Source organism: Gadus macrocephalus, chromosome 7, assembly GCF_031168955.1.
Source record: "Gadus macrocephalus chromosome 7, ASM3116895v1".
NCBI classification, from domain to species: domain Eukaryota; kingdom Metazoa; phylum Chordata; class Actinopteri; order Gadiformes; family Gadidae; genus Gadus; species Gadus macrocephalus.
Window position 1 is genome coordinate 19,277,210 of NC_082388.1, and position 17,362 is coordinate 19,294,571.

The 17,362-nt window shown below is 42.6% G+C and overlaps 3 protein-coding genes across 5 annotated transcripts in view; all 3 read left to right on the forward strand.

Moving 5' to 3' along the window:
• The window catches only part of jam3b (junctional adhesion molecule 3b), a 35,993-nt gene extending 31,025 nt beyond the window's left edge, over window positions 1-4,968 (forward strand). Inside the window, exon 9 of the mRNA XM_060057187.1 lies at window positions 192-4,968. Within this exon, the coding sequence (XP_059913170.1) occupies window positions 192-227 (36 nt within the window). The 3' untranslated portion in view covers window positions 228-4,968. The remainder of the gene's footprint in view (window positions 1-191) is intronic.
• A 1,906-nt stretch (window positions 4,969-6,874) lies between these two features.
• On the forward strand, window positions 6,875-12,104 carry vps26bl (vacuolar protein sorting 26 homolog B, like). Its single transcript, XM_060057185.1, has 6 exons — window positions 6,875-7,316; window positions 8,534-8,690; window positions 8,958-9,122; window positions 9,765-9,940; window positions 10,408-10,550; window positions 10,892-12,104. The coding sequence occupies exons 1-6, from the start codon at window positions 7,094-7,096 to the stop codon at window positions 11,018-11,020; spliced, it is 993 nt and encodes a 330-aa protein (XP_059913168.1). The 5' UTR covers window positions 6,875-7,093; the 3' UTR covers window positions 11,021-12,104.
• A 1,212-nt stretch (window positions 12,105-13,316) lies between these two features.
• The window catches only part of arhgap32b (Rho GTPase activating protein 32b), a 78,648-nt gene continuing 74,602 nt past the window's right edge, over window positions 13,317-17,362 (forward strand). For all 3 annotated transcript variants that reach the window (XM_060057179.1, XM_060057180.1, XM_060057181.1), the window contains exon 1: window positions 13,317-15,762. The gene's annotated coding sequence lies outside the window, so the exon portion shown is untranslated. The remainder of the gene's footprint in view (window positions 15,763-17,362) is intronic.

Sequence of the window (17,362 nt, forward strand, 5' to 3'; positions counted from 1 at the left end):
TTAAAAGAATAAGTTGGTTTAAACTGACTCTAAATGAAATTATAGAATAGAAGGACACAATAGCAAAATAAGATCTTAAGATCCACCATTTATATACATGTATATACATCCATCCATCCAGTCAATGCAACGGTCATGAGTCCCTCAATGCAGGACATTCACGGTTTCATTTATTGCTATCTTTTTTGCAGGGGGACTTCCGACACAAATCTTCATTTGTGATCTGAAGGGGGAGAGCAGCATTATTTCCTGGGGCGTCGAAGGCCAGATATGTTCACCAGTGTCCACACGAGGCTGTTCCAGCACGGTGCCGCTGCCACAGATTCTGCCTTGGACCCCCTCGGCAAGACTGAAACCAAACAATTGAAAAAGGGTTGCCAAAGGTCACACGTTTTCACAGGAGCTACCCAGGAGGTATCTCACCAACTGGTCCAGGAGTCATCACCGCCAACCGACTTATTTTGCTACATCATGGAATCATTGTTTTTTCTTTAACAGCCAATGCCAGGTTACACATTCAACTGAGGAAAAAAAACACCACAAAGTTTAACGATTACGAAGGATGTTTCAGTGGGTGAAAAGAAGCTGGAGGTGACATGTCTGTACTTTGCTTTAAACCTTGTGTCATTTGTACATTACTACTGTGGAAATGTGTCTGACTATTTTTGAAGGAATATATTTTAAGATGCCTCTAGATAAAAGGTTTACTTTTTTAAATACGTGTAAGATACTAACATGATTTTTTTAATTATTATTTTGGTTTTGGATGAAATACAATTAATTAACACTTTAACCTAGCCTGGATCCCCCCGCCTAAGTACTTCCGCTAAATTTGAATTTCCCTTCAGTACTAGGCTCTGCGGTATGTTATGCCGCGTTTCCATTGTAGGGTACGGTTCGGTTCGCAAAGGTGCGGTACGGATTGCGTTTCCTGTACTCGTTTTGCCCTTGTCTTCAGTACTCCTCCGTTGGGTGCGTTCGAGTATTCTCTGCGAACCGACTCGGATCTCGGATCTGACGCCACGCCCACACTTCAAGCTTTTTATTATTTCGCTCGGTCGTTGGAGGAAAACATGGACGCCACCCGGAAAGCTGTTGTCGCGGTAGCATTGGCAGAGGACCAGGCGCTCCAAAATAAGTAGGCTATTGGCCATAGGCAGAGATACGGACGCAGTAAGGTATTGCAGTAATACGAGTGATTGAAATTGCCATTTAAACCACCAAAGTGGTCCAAGCACAATGAAAACAGTTCATACGTCAAGTCACAATGGGCGCAGCCATCTTGAATTCTGTCTCGGAATTTCAAAATTCAACCGAGATGGCGAGTTCGCCGTCGGAGGAAAAGGGGCGTATTTGTGCGTGTCGCTAGGCAACGTCCTCGGACCTCCGAAACGGATGGATATTAAAAGAGACGCCTGAAAGGGTGACGGAAAATTCGAGCTACGGACCCCCTCCGTTGATTGGTCGTATTATTCTTTACAATGAACATGTCGCGTAAAACGCTTGCCTGGGCGAACGAGGTGGAGACGTTCCTCTGCATTCTTGGGGAGGAAGACGTGCAGAGTTAGCTCTTGGTTTAATGTGTCGCGTTCAACTTTTCCATTGTTTTTATTGAGCAGGCTACACTGTGTCGCGCTGCTATGATGTCACGATGTTTACGTAGCTGCCGCGGCGATCGACATCCGGCCTACCATAAAGGGTACTGTCGGCGGTGGAAACTCGACCTCGGAACTGAGCTGCCGCCCCCTCCCTACCGGACTGAAGCGAACCGAACCGTACGCACCCTGCAGTGGAAACGCGGCATTAGTGGGTTTTCTCCGTCTAAATTTTCTGCGTCCAATAAGCGAACAGAGGGAGTGGCTGAGATCAATGACGTTAAAGTCAGTTCTCGTTGACGGACATATTCACTCACGGTGTTTGGTTTGTTTACAGCCTGCGCGCAACGTGATTCCCGGCAAAACGTTAGCGATTGGTTATGGCAGATCCAGAGTGGCACTGGGCAGATCCAATAGTTGTAAACTTCAACAGACATCCGCCTTCAATTGAGTTAACGTTTGTCAATTGAGTGGGTCCAGAGTGTAAATGAAATTAAATACGAGAGTCTGGTAGGACCAGGCTAACCACCATTCAAATGTCAACATCTACATGGTTTCCCAAGAAGAAGAAAATAGAAAAAGGGGGAAGATTTAAGAAAATGTTTAAAGGACAAGTATTAGCATATCAGCACCTGGTTCCAGAGGTCTTACATGTTTGATTTATTTTGTGGGGTTGTGCCCGGCTTTTTGATGAGATAGCGACCGGTGTTCATGTTTGTAGATAGTCTTATACAGTAAGAAGGCCTCTGAGGTTTGTCAGTCAGACGCTGTGAACCGCTATCAGTGCTGCATTGTCTGCATTTAAAGTGTCCTTCAATGCTTGCTGTTGATCGTGTATATATTGAATATACTGTTTTCTTTGTTTTGTTCCTTTGTTTTGCAGTCACTCGTGTTCAGTTTTACATCAAAATAATACAGGGTTTGTTGGTTAACAAATGTACGGATTGTATATAGATTTACATTTTTTTTAAAGAATAGGTTTAGTGTTTGAGGCGATATGAAACTCTTTCCATTGGTAAGACCGAAAAGATCAGGTAACATTTTACATGCACGGCATTTCACCACCCACACATTACACTTGGCCAGGCGCCTTGCGGTGGCGTTATGACAGATTGATGAATAGGGTTTAAGTCCTTGTGTCAATGTTCATGACAAACGCCATTAAATATTTATTTCATGCCATTTTTCACTCAAACAGATTGAAACTGCTCCGCCGTTTACCTTATACGATATGAACAACTGATGGGAAGTCGATTAGGGGCTGCCCCGACGTTCTATTTTTGTTTAAATTAATTGACGATGAGTTATCTGGTGTTGGAAGAGATGTCACGTGTTAGTAACCCTGATCGCCCATGTTAGAGAAGATCTGCCCGGATCTGTTTGCATGTTGAGACGGATCAACATTTTTTTATTTCTTCCATTGCATCTAAGGAAAATATTCCTAATATGAGGTTTGTGAGTGTGTGTGTGTGTGTGTGTGTGTGTGTGTGGGGGGGGGGGGAACACCAATCGGTTCACAGATTAATACTTCCCACACAGGGAGAGACACAAGACACTCACGGTGCATCCAAAATATCCCAGCTGAACAACGCTTCTCATTTGTATGTCATTCCTCTTCAGTGCCTTTCTGCTATTGACACGGATATTAATAAAGAGAAGAAAAACAGCATTTACATGAACATCTCGGGGGAGAGCTGCCCAAGTATTGACCTTTAACGATGGATTCTACCTAGTTATTGACCTGCATAATTCTCATTTGTGAAACTCCACGGGCGTTTGAGAGGAATGATGCCGCCCCAAATTGTGAAAGCGAGGAGTACTGTACCATTTTCCCTTATGACATATCTGCAAATTTGTAAATAGTTTTTTTGTGATAGAAGTTAAAAATGTAGACATGTCTTTTTTTTAATTGAAGCAGAATTAGAAAATATATTAGTGCCTAAATATAGTGGAATTTATTTTTGGTAAAGAAAGGTAATAGACAGTATTAGGCAGAAGGATATATATACTCAAACCAACTAAATAAAACTTTACATACAACACTGGTTTCCCTGCGCTGCCTCTTAACATAATCATCTAATTGACATTTCACTGTATACTGTACTTTTGCATTGCCATATTAACGCAAGCTGACATAAGGGTGGAATTATGAATTATGCCTTAATATGCCATGTACAGTACTTAATTTGGTATGAGGTGTTATTAATTGGTGTTTGTATCAGGAGTCGAGACTATAAGGAGTCAAGGCTTATAAGTTATGGTTCCACGTCGACGAAACGCAAGGGGGTTTGCAGACCATTACATCCTTGCAGACCCTCCTTGCGTCCACTGCAAGGGCCTGGCGTGTGCCTCCCAAAAATTGTAACCTTGCGTAGAGGCGACGCAGCAGCAAGGGCTGTGATTGGTCCGCTCACTAACCGACGCAGAACCAAAACGGCTAGCTTCACGACTGCGTCGAAGCGTCTGCGTGGTCATTGCGTTGCGTCGTCGTGGAACCATAACTGAATTATATGAACAGGCTACATACACTGAAACAGGACTTTATATTCTGTGGTAACTAACAGGAGAGGTTGATGGAGACCTCTGTTAGGAATCCAGCTTATATTCAGTTTGTAGCAGGCGAGTAAAGCCAAACAAACAACTGCCAAACACACCGTCCACCCCAAGGAGGACAGTAGCTCAGTATTAAGAAGGTCTCTCCAGGCCTGACGCAGAATGGTGTGTAATTTTCTTAGGAATAAACAGTGTGGAGAACCTCATTCTTCATAAACCAAACTCAAAGAAGGTAGAATATGCATCTAAGGTCAGGGGATTTGTTTTGCCCTGTTTTTATTTCTGCTTTGGTTACCTCTTGAACCATTCTGTTTGTGATTAATAAAACTCACTTCTAATACCACAGTAGATGTGTGTTTGTTATTTTTATTGTATGATTGTTTAAGCTAGAGAGGGAAACAATAGTTTTTTTTTTATTATTGTTTATACATCTACCACCAGCTACATACACTGAAACAGGACTTTATATTCTGTGGTAACTAACAGGAGAGGTTGATGGAGACCTCTGTTAGGAATCCAGCTTATATTCAGTTTGTAGCAGGCGAGTAAAGCCAGACAAACAACTGACAAACACACCGTCCACCCCAAGGAGGACAGTAGCTCAGTATTAAGAAGGTCTCTCCAGGCCTGACGCAGAATGGTGTGTAATTTTCTTAGGAATAAACAGTGTGGAGAACCTCATTCTTCATAAACCAAACTCAAAGAAGGTAGAATGTGCATCTAAGGTCAGGGGATTTGTTTCCCCCTGTTTTTATTTCTGCTTTGGTTACCTCTTGAACCATTCTGTTTGTGATTAATAAAACTCACTTCTAATACCACAGTAGATGTGTGTTTGTTATTTTTATTGTATGATTGTTTAAGCTAGAGAGGGAAACAATAGTTTTTTTTTATTATTGTTTATACATCTACCACCAGTCTGAAACACAACTTTTTGTTAATCAAAGGCCTTGCACCCAGATGAGTTCCTTGACTAAATTTTATTAATATGGTCACCACCTTCAGTGATACACGGTTACATAACAGAGCTAGTATTTCCCTTAATTTCCAAATATCTCCGTTTGCCATTTATTTTTTAATATCAAAATAAAATCGAAAAATTACTAAGGTGCAATAAAAAAAATCATACTTCTTATGATCAACCTAAGATAAAATTTAGCATGTAGAAAGTGTTTGATCTCATCCCGATTTTCAGCGGGTGTTTGGAATTTGTCGAGCAAGAAATCCGTGCTCGTCCAGTGAGTTGAGAGAGGAGCCTGTCAGCTCCAGATGAGACGTGCACCGAGGCCTCTAGAATATAAAGCCGGTGAAGAGGCGGAAGAGACGAGAGCCCATCACTGTGGACACAAGGACACGGCCTATTTAGACAATATAGCAGCACAGAAAGACGAGGGGTTAGCACTGACGTCTTGGCAGCTAGTCAGAGGACAAATTCAAATGATTAGGCTGTCCAGGGGGAGAATTCAGCCATTTGTTCGCACCAGGATGGGATCACAGCTGGGTGCTGCTGCTGAAATTTGGCTACGGTCTCCTTCTGCAAGTTGCGCAACTTCTTGAACTTCCCTGGACAAAATAAGTAAGTCTTTGATACTTAAGTTTGATATTGAGATCCATGGTGTGTGTTCACAGATTTTCCCCATTTGTCATATTTGTTGGAAACAGATTTCCGAAAAAAAACAAATCCCTTCAACACAGTGACAAGATGGCCTAACCCTAACGTGTCTATTCTTGGCCTTTGTCATGCAGTTATTGTCAGGTTTCGGTGCAAATCGCATTCTGACTTGTGTCTCTGCTCACTAGAAGGAGTCAAGCAGTTAAAAGGATTGTCTGCCAGTGAAGCATGTTCCTGGACCTGCCGAATAATCTCAAGTGACACAACACACACACACACACACACACACACACACACACACACACACACACACACACACACACACACACACACACACACACACACACACACACACACACACACACACACACACACACACACACACACACACGGCTTTCCAATTTCATCTCAGAGTGCAAAGTGAAATCTAGTTGGCCTAATGTATGAATTCAACTGTCGTATTTGAATATAATCAATTAATTGTTGAATAATCAACATAGGTCATTCTCATATTTCAATAATCCACAACAACAAAGAGCATGGTTAGTGTCTAAATATGTAGTATACCATTGTTGCTATCCAATGAACATTCCCTGGGTTTATCATTCTGATCTACATTGTTCCATGGCTCGACCGCAGCACATCAAGGGTATCGGCTATAACAAGCGTCATTTTGCGCAATAACTTTTCCCTTCGAAAAGCTCTAATATTGTTTTCCTCCTGTGACTGTCTACCCCCTGATGGCGAGAAGCTGTCATCACACTTGTGATGACCAAATCTTGTTCTGGCTGTTTTCTCTTGATGAAAGTCAATGTTAAGATTGTCAAACATATTCGATTATTAGACAGGATATTAGATATTTTCAATAAAATTAAATTCAAATAGTGTATAGCTATTTGAGTGTGTATAGCTCGCTAGCCCGCTAGACAGGTGTCGTTTCTCACATGCCTCATTGTTGCGCCACAAAACGCACCCTTGGTTACAACACAAAACCTAAGTATTAATATGTTTGAATATCACTGTGATATTTATTAAATGGTTGTGTATTAGTGTATGTATTCCGTCTCGGCAAATAATACAACATTTAGAATATAATATGCATTTGGTAGCATGTGACTATCTATCCGCGCATGCGCAGTGGACCCGCGACTGTTGTGCTCAACAGCCTGCCTTTCATTGTATGCCACATACAGTAAACTCAAAGTGCAAACGTAAAATATACTAATCGTTATTTACAACGCCATTTAACATCTTGAAGTGGAGCGGCATTGTCCCGAAAGGACACATCTAAAGACCTGAGGCGACGAGGCTAACGTAGCTGAAGATAGCTGCAGCTATGAGCTTCTTCGGTTTTGGCCAAAGTGCGGACATAGACATAGTTTTAAACGATGCAGAAACAAGAAAAAAAGCGGAGCACAAAGGCGAAGACGGCAAAAAGGAAAAGTATTTCTTGTTCTACGATGGAGAGACGGTGTCGGGGAAAGTAAACGTGACGCTCAAAAACCCGGGCAAGCGGCTGGAGCACAGTGGCATCAAGATCGAGTTCGTCGGCCAGATCGGTGAGACCGCCCGGGCCTGTACTTTGATCTCACATTTCACATGAGGGGGCTATGGTTTTAAAGTCATTTAGTGACGGTTTTGTACCACTTAAACGCCACATTATACCTAACAAGGGAACATACAGTTGAAAGTGTTAAATGTCACTTTTCATAGCTAACAAGTGTCAAGTCCCGTGACAGATCTAGCCAGCTTGCAGCCGTTTGCGCCTGACGCATCAGCTGAGTCGACAGAGAAAAGGGGTGGGTTGACCTTATTCTACGTCCATAGGGTTGGCAGGGAGTCTGCAACCGTTGACTTGTTGAGAAAAAATGTGGTCTGCATATGACAGGTTGATTGCAAAAAAGAAATCGTCCAAGGAGGAGGTAGACCTATCCACTGTGTATCAGCAATATATTACCAATAACTGACGCTAGTATCGATAGAGAGAATCCGTAGTCAAATACACTGGAAGGCTTAGATGTGTTAGGAAATACAGCGTCCCCGATCATCATGCGTCTGACGCCACATATCTGCACACTTCCGGGTTGCACAGCCCATGTTTTTCGGATTCCCACATGTCGGCATTCTAGCAAGCCCGGCCTGTGATGCATCTGGTTTAAACAAGTTTAGTTTCAGGGCTTTGATATTTCAATGCGCTTTGCTTTTGCTGAGGTGGATTTAATGAGGATGCTTGGAGCCTAAACAAACAGTGACAATGATACAGCCAACAATGATATAGCTGTACACCATATGGCTTCCCTTGATCCTTAGTAATAAGCCCAGGCATAACCACAATAAATATGAAATCTTAATATCATAGGACCATAACGCCAGATCGGACCTCAAATCTTTAACAGGGCAGGTTCTTACTCCAGCAGGTATACTAGTCAAACATTTAATAATGCCATCTTTATTTCCACAACACCCAGGTACAAACAATATTTTGATCAAACACTGGATAGCCCTGTCAGTCACATTTAAGGCAAACATTATTTCACAAATGATATGACCGTGTTTATTAAGCTATATATCAGTCAATACATTTGTAACAAAGTCATAATAAAGATTCACTCTTACACTATCATTAGTATGGGAGTTAACAGCCCCCCCCCCCCCCTGCACAGGGGGGGGGGGCTACATCAAAAGCTACATCAAAAGACGGCACAGTCTGCTAAATGTCTAAACTTCATGCATTTAAATATGTAATATGTATATCTGAACTGCATGTAATTTCCAGAGCTCTACTATGACCGGGGTAACCACCATGAGTTTGTGTCGCTGGTGAAGGACCTGGCTCGTCCCGGAGAGATGACACAGTCTCAGACATTCGACTTTGACTTCACACACGTGGAGAAGCCCTACGAGACGTACAGTGGTGCAAACGTCAAACTGCGGTAAGAAAATTCTGGGGGAAATTAAAGCGAGATTCTGAATTAATAAACGGTAGGTATTGAAAATACAGGATCTGTGTTTTCGGCCAAACACAGACCAACGATTTCCTTAGGGTCTGGGCTGTGTGCCGGCCCCTTTAAAGTTAGTGAAGAGCATTTTATGGAAACAAGGTGACACAATGTTGTTGAGTTGTTATTTTAAACCATTGTGTCTCTCATCATGCGTTGTCAGTCACATGACCCATTTCCTCTTAATCCTTTCCAACTCAGCTACTTCCTGCGAGCGACGGTAGGTCGGCGGTTGAACGACATCACGAAAGAGCTGGACATCGTGGTGCACACGCTCAGTAGCTACCCGGAGATCAACTCCTCCATCAAGATGGAAGTGGGCATTGAGGACTGTCTGCACATCGAGTTTGAGTACAACAAGTCAAAGTAGGTGGTGCTGGAGACGGAACGGTTCCGTGTGTTTGATTGAGGTCACTGGGCAAAGATCAGAGGAGCAGAACAATAAAAACATATTGAAAGATAAAGTTTATGCTAAGAAGCTTTCTGTAATATGTTAGAGTTGTAAAGGGTGGGAACAAAAAGTAGGGGAAGAGAGCATGATTTAAAACCAAACACTAAACAACCCACCCTCTACTCCGTCCCTAGCTCCCGAAATCACATTTAGAAGTGTTGGATTACGCAAACCTGTGATTGTTAAGGAGAGATGGCTTCCCAGACCCAATCACGGAACAGATGCCCTGATTGCAAAGAAATTAGCCAGGAGGCATCTGAAATCGAAATTAGCCCATACAGAGGCAGGCGCAGTCAACTTGAAACCAATATTCTCACCGCTTATTTCGCTCACTAATAGCTGAAGGATGGCTGTGCTAACTCTAACAAATTACACTCAAACAAGAGCTCTTAAATCTTGCCCACAGCACTATTTAATTCTCTATACGGTTATAAAATAACCGTTTGGCGAAAGAGAAGAGGGGTAGTGAGGAGTCCCAGGAAGTGTCAAAGCTGTCCGGTAGCAGTGTGTTCTCACTGCACCTCACCCCACTCCCCTCACTCCCCCTCCATGTTCAGGTATCACCTGAAAGACGTGATCGTAGGCAAGATCTACTTCCTCCTCGTGCGAATTAAGATCCGGCACATGGAGATCGACATCATCAAGCGGGAAACCACGGGCACGGGGCCCAACGTCTACCATGAAAATGAAACCATCGCCAAGTACGAGATCATGGATGGAGCACCAGTCAGAGGTACCTCGCTCCGTCCTGGTCTGTGTTTGTGTTGTTTGGGAACATTTTGTGTGTCATAAGAGTGTTTAGCCCGTTCCTCAAACAAAACCTAGCTCAATTGGTCGGTTTTCGATTATAATCTTTTGCATTTGCAGTCCTTTGAATAATGGGTGTTTAGGGTATGGTGTCGAGGTAGTTCGCCTCCCATACGATCTGTCACAGGTTTGATCTCCAATGTCCCAAGACACCGAAGGTGCCCAACCGACCGGTACCTCGCTGTAATTCGCTTTAGGCTAAAGCATCTCGCCGTTTGCTAAATAACTCGATAGAAAAGGTCTCTAAATAGAACCTTTTGCTTGTTGTTCTTCATTTGAGCACATGACGACCCTCCTCACAGCAGACGGGTGCCGTAGTCTAGCCTTTCGTATCAACCGGATTACCTGACGCTTTACTTAAGTTGAATTGGATCTATGTTGTCGCTGCTGCAGGGGAGTCCATCCCCATCCGGCTGTTCCTGGCCGGCTATGAGATGACGCCGACCATGAAGGACGTCAACAAGAAGTACTCTGTGCGCTACTACCTCAACCTGGTGCTCATAGACGAGGAGGAGAGGCGCTATTTTAAGCAGCAGGTATGAACACACACACACACACACACACACACACACACACACACACACACACACACACACACACACACACACACACACACACACACACACACACACACACACGGCGCGCGCAGACAAAAAGACAACGCAGTGTTGACTGCCCGTTAATCCACTCCTTAAAAGGCCCAGTCTGTAGAATTGATGGCATCTAGCGGTGAAGTTGCAGAATGCAACCCACTGGATAACCGCCCCCCCCTATTTTTGAAAGTGTGCTCAAAGTTCTCAATGAAGAAAATACATTATTACAATGTGATGGTGCGGGACTTGTTCTTGAGGGTTTCTGACACAACGCGGTTCCCCAGGAAATCACGCTGTGGAGGAAGGGAGACGTCGTGAGGAAGAGCATGTCCCAGCAAGCGGCCATCGCCTCTCAGCGCTTCGAGGGAACGCCCAGAGTGGAGAAGTCCCCGGCCCTGGAGGATGACAGCTAAAGTCTGAGAGAGAGAGAGAGAGAGAGAGAGAGAGAGAGAGAGAGAGAGAGAGAGAGAGAGAGAGAGAGAGAGAGAGAGAGAGAGAGAGAGAGAGAGAGAGAGAGAGAGAGAGAGAGAGAGAGAGAGAGAGAGAGAGAGAGAGAGAGAGAGAGAGAGAGAGAGAGAGAGACCGACCCCCCCCTTTAAGGACCCCACACTGTTCTGCTGTTTGATTTCTGATGGAATGTACTTTTTTTATTTTGTGAGTGAGGAAGAGTAAGGAATTGTGCATTCAACTGCAGCGAGCACCTGATGGATTTTTACTCAGAAATAACTACTTTTTTTATGACATTTTCATTTTATTTCATTATTTTTGTTCTTTATGGGAAAAACTACCGTAATCTGGTACTCAAGGGAAGGATTTTGAAAGGTTTTTAAAAATTGGTAGTGCTCCGGAATTGGGATGTGTATGTAACCAACTGCCATCTATAGCATGTCTCCAATGTCATCCAGAGAAGCGAGAACTGCATTTTTCTTTTATAAGACTTATAAGACTTTTTTTGGCCACTTTACGTCAGTAAACTGGTCCACCTTTTTTTGATGATACTGATCCTCTTAACTTTTGAGGAAATCACATTATTTTCTAAGCATCTACAATGGAAGATATATAAGAAGTTTAAAGCAAACGGCAGTTTTATTGTTTGCACTTAAAGGCAGACAATGAGGATTTAGAGCATTGACCTATAACTTTGCTTGCACCCTCTTCATACATTCCAAGCCTTTCACTATCCTTTTCAAAAGAAATTCAAATTTGTATGTACAACATCCATTTTACCAGCATTTTAATATGGTTTTGATGGTATGTCAGTTGAAAACTAAAAAAGGATCATTTTGTAAATTTGCTGCTGCTAAAACAAATGTGTGTGCGACTTTTAAACAAAACCCCAATGTATAATTCAAAGTTAATTAACTCCATTTGTAGCCTGCCAATGCTATTTGCTCTTTAATCAGTTTTAACTTTTCTTTTTTCTTTGATCCATGCCAATTATTTAAAGTATGAGAGTCAAGAGACTAGTGTTTTCAAAATAAATAAGTTGACTTGTGATTTTGCCAAACAAAAAAAGCCCTCCACTCCACTAATCCCTGGGTTTATCAAGAGAAATTAGTCAGTATTTCACCAGTGGTCTGCCTGTAGTTTAGCTAATGTAGATGCCTGCCACATCAGGCTAGTAGGCTAGACTGGCCAGGCCACCTCTTACGTCTGACGTTGCCAGTAGTTGAATAGAACTGTGCCTCATTGTCTGTTGCCAAATGGTTTCAGATTAACCCTTAAAAAATGGATGTTGTTCCCTTTTTAGCCCAGCGCCTCTAAAGTTAGTTTGTAATTTTTAGATGTGGCACACACCCAGCTCCTATGGTGACCACAATGTTCAGACTCACGCACACGCTCAGCATCCTTCATTCTATGCTGGTTCTGTTGTTGCTGTTGAAACCCCTACCCACCCCCTCCTTTTCGCACTACACCTTGGTTTAGAGAAGGTATAGGGTGGTATATCTCACATGTTGGTGTTGGTCTCGTCTCAGCTGTCTTGGGTCCTGCTAGAGGCTTCTCACTGTGTCTGCATAGTTCTGTATCTTAACCGGAGAGGAATAGTGCAGGCCTTGCCTTCACACCATGTGGTTGTTGTTGATGAGTACATTATTGTGCGTGTCTCAGAGCAACTCGGACAGTAGTTTGGCCGTTTGGATCTTCAATGCTATTCTAGGTTGCTTGAGGCCTAGATCTATTACTCAGGACATAGGTCAACGCCATCTTAAAGGAGGTGTTGAAGCCCTGGATGGCAGTATATGTGCATATTGTGTTTGAGTCATATCCTAAAGATCATTGTTGCATGGGTGAGCATTGAGAGGTAATTGTTTTTCTGGTTCAACATTCAGTTGCACTGCCACTCTTTAATGTATATAAGATGTGTATATTTGTATCTTTAAAAAACCTTTAAGAGTAAAAAGCACTGAAGTCATGCCTCCAGGGCTCAGCCTCATTCATAATGCTTGGCCTGTATTATTTTTCTTGTCTGCAAATTATATCACTATAAATCTTTGCTGTTTAACCTTTCTTAGCATTTATTATGACGGGATGATGCTAGGCAGTTAATAAACTGTTTCATAAGATCACCTTATCAGACACATTAAGGTTTGTTTTTAACTGGTATGACCAATACCAGGAATACTTGAGATTTCTTGCAGGATATAAAGACATTTTTATAGACTTCGATTTTTTTTCTGCAATGCTCTTTATCATGACATTTCATCAACGTATAATCTTCCCTTGACTTCAATAAGACATGGATAGAAAATTTCAAGTAGGCCTACTGTGTGTGTGTGAGTGTGCGTGTGTGCATGGCCATTGTTGTGTCCTTGAAAAGTTGTTTGTGTTCGCCTTTTTTTTAGAGGTACACCCTACTCCATATACTTCTTTTCCTGGTTTACTCATTGTGTTTTGTCAGTTTGCCCTTCAAAAATGAAGCCATTAGTATTGGAGGATTTGGGCAATGGGAGTGATCCGTGCGGTGTTTACTAACCTATTTTGTGATGAGAATGCAAATAAAAAATAGAGTGAGAAAATTTTAGAAAAAACAGAACACATGTACAATGTAAAATAGCTAATTTGTACATGAAATGTTTCGCTCACTATAATTTTTATCACGTTTTCTATTTCTGTGCTATTTTTAATTAAAAGAATACTAATTTAGTCTTATTACACAGGAACATGTTTGAATTATCAATTTTAGAACATTTATTTCCATGAATCCTGGTATTCAACTTTAAATGTATTTTTAATTACCTGAAAATGTACTAATTCATCATGGAGCATTATTCTGCACTCCTTAAAGGTGTACTACTATTGTTAAATCTATTTGCCATTACAGACTCGACAAACTAATCTTTAATCTTTCACCACTTTAAGATGCAAACATATGTGCATAGCTTGTAGTATTCCGACGCCATTTGTAGATTTTCTGAGCACCTTTAACCTTTTGCTTTTACAATGACTGCAATAAATTCACCCCTTCCAGCTGCCATCTGCAGAACAATTTGACTTGCACTATAATGGATGGTTTAATAGGTTGACACTACGTTCAGCATGTATGCGAAGCAAACATTGATTCATGTATTTTTTTCCTGAATTATGAGTGTCGAAGCATTTTTCAGGCCCAGATACCATCACCTCTCCAAACAAAAACATTGCGCAAATATTCCTCAAGGCCACATTCTTGTGAAATACGTGCAATGGATAACTGAGAAGTGATTCATCTAAACATCTGCTCATATAATTTGCGTGCAAACCGTTTCTCCATTGGCGTGCATTAAATTGTATTGAATGTTATTTCATTCTAAAACAGTAATAAGTAGTCTAAAGAAGTGCAGCAAAAAAAAAAGACACTTGAAGTAGTAGTTTGGTGACATAGATCCATCCAGCTCTTCTGAGTTCTTAATGTGATTTATGTAGGTACCTGCTATGGCCTTTATTCCATTACTTGGTCGACAACACTGTGTGGAAACAGTTTGAAAAATAGATCTCCTTAATGACCCATCATCTTGCAGTCGTCACTAAACCACTGGTGTCCCCGCTTGCAGGAATAAACGCTCCATTGTTGTCTCTCTGCCCACACGCGATCTGACAGCATTCGTAGGCCTACCTCATGTAGGAGGATAAAAGCTACTCAGTTTTGTAGATGTTATCACAAGTCTTTGTAGATGTTGGAAGGAATTACGTCAAGGGTGTAAGAGAAAAATGCCAATTTTTTCATGAGGCGTTATTACCAGGCTATAGCACGGACGCCCTCTATTGGTTAAACCGAAGGTGTAGATCAAAGGGAGGCGTAGAGATAAGACATTCCCTACCAATGGTCGAATACAATACCAAATCATTAAACACAGTGTACACCAGAGCTTCAGTTAAGCCTTCAACACCACCATGTCCATCACAGTTATCTGAGGGCCTGGTTTGTGAGTAGCCTTGTGTTTAAACGTATTCAATAAAGCAAGGCCAACGTGTGGTATTCAAAAACCAAACAAGTCCCAGCAGTGTTTTGAACAGTTCAGCTGTGTCGCGGTGGGCTTGGCAGGCGGAGCGGCGTGCAACATACGTCTCGCGGCTGCTCCCCTGGCTGCGCGAGGCTGCGCACAGCGTACCATTCTGAATGATACCCACGCGCCCTGTGCTCGCTCCCGCCACAAACTGGATTCATTGGTTATCGACGCGCGCGCTCCGCAAGTTGCCGTACAACCAGGGGATTGAACCGTTCACTCGTTCCACGTTAAGTTTTCACCTCGTAAAGGGCGTCCTTAGAGCCTACGGGACTTTGGTGAATTTGTTTGTTATAAGAGCCGAGAGAACGCCACGTTAAACCTCCCGGGGTGAAAGTATTTCATTGAGGATGGTCAGTAAAGTGATTTAAATCCGCCGTTCATGAGCCGTGTCCTGTGGGAACGGTTTTGTTCGCGGCTCGATAATGACGAGGGGGCTGCCGGGGTCGTTGCCTACGGTTTAGCACCAGTCGTTTGAAACGTCTTTTCGGTGGAGAATGATCTCCGAAGTGTTTTTGCTCTGATGGATGAAGCCGTGCTGGTGGATCCGCTGTTGAAGACGCCGAGGGGAGATAACAGCAGCAGCACAACACTACAGAGCGACAGCGAAAGCTAAGCCCATCGACGCCGACGTTAACATCAGGTCACCCGCTCTGTTCTGACCCATACAGGTATTTCTCATATGTATTACTTGTTTACAGATATGCGAGTTTGCGATTAATGGTTGGGCTTTTTTGGGGGCGCATCTGTTTACATCTGCAGCTTGTGTTACATGGACATGGTCGGGTACATGTGTGTCAGTGAACCAGATACAACATATGCATGGAGGCAATGTAAAGCAGGCGTACTCAACCCGAGCCTGGCGTCTATTTGCATAAGCAATGTTCCCTGTGTGCTGTCCCTAAGTTTGTAGGGAGATGCGTCCACTCAAATGTCCCCAACGCGCTGTATTCCCATCGAATGTCTAGCCTTACCGGAGGGATTTCTGTGCATGTTTCCAGTTATAACAAAAAATCCAATAGCAAGGGTTCAGAAACCTTTAATCGTGTTGCTGATTCAATAAAGATAACGCTACCTTGAATTATACGATTGATTAAGTCTACTTTAAGGTAAAACAAACTCGAAATTAGAGGTTGGCTTGATGTGCAAGAGATGATAGTCATTCGCTGCACTATTATGTTTTCCTTCTTGATTAATGATATTTAAAACACCTATTCGAGTGAAGCAAACACCTGGGCACCCTGGTAGCAGTCTACATGACCCATCTTCAGGCACACTATCGTTTTAAAAGGACACGAATCGATTGGATATATAACACATGTTATTTGTTTTGGAGTCATGTTTATAATTTATTTACCGAAGGTGTGGAGTGCCCCCCCCCCCCCCATTTCGACAATGTATTGCCTGCTCCCCACTGTCTTTTTACATTTAGAGAATGGAGGTTGAACAGTTTGGGGTTCCCAGCAGAATAGGGCACCCTTCTTTGTCTTGTACAAGTTCCACTTGAAAGTCAGCCACAGACTGAGAGCTGGACGATGGTCCTCAAACTGATGGATGGGGGTAGCTGTATTCATGAACAAAAAACACCGTGGTCAATGTAGATGAGGTCCTTGGCAAGGAACAGAGAGATTTGTGTCCTCCAGGTCTTTCTGCTGTGGCATGAAGGAATTGCGTCCGCAACATTTAAGGAACGGGCTCAAATGACTCATCATTTTAATGGCCTGTTTTCTTATGTGGCTTAATTTGTACAGATCGAAGGCCTTATGGGTCTATACTTATTTGTTGTGCTTTTCTTGTAATTCCTTTTTGTCTCATACTCATTCGACGTTTGATGCATTCAAAATGGGTTTGTTTTCAAGAAAACAATCTGTTTCCTTGGCATGTACTTATATGGTGGTCATTTTATCAAGAGAATAAATGAGTAAGCATGAATTGTACGTACCATAACCACAAGACTTCCAGTGCAACATCACCACATAACTTGTAGTTCTGGAGAGGATTAATCATTGCTCCTGCTTGCTCTGTAAAGGATGGCTGACATCAGGACATTCAGTAACAGGACTGTGCAACCTTGTCTCCGATGCCCTATTACTGACACAATCGCCAATCAATTCCCCCTGAAAACAAATGGCTGTGAAAAAGCGTATTAAGATTTGTGGCATTCATAGTGATTTACTGTCCCAAGCCTAGCCACTCGTAACACAGCCGAGAATTGATTTGTTTTTCTTATCTGTGTATGAATGAAGCTTAGCCTAGTGTTGCATATGTTAT

Excerpts from the sequence above, each read along its gene's own strand:
- vps26bl (XM_060057185.1), top strand. The coding sequence starts at position 7,094 with ATGAGCTTCTTCGGTTTTGGCCAAAGTGCGGACATAGACATAGTTTTA. Across the intron at positions 7,317-8,533 it reads CGAGTTCGTCGGCCAGATCG|AGCTCTACTATGACCGGGGT; the intron begins GTGAGACCGCCC and ends TGTAATTTCCAG. Across the intron at positions 9,941-10,407 it reads GGATGGAGCACCAGTCAGAG|GGGAGTCCATCCCCATCCGG; the intron begins GTACCTCGCTCC and ends TCGCTGCTGCAG.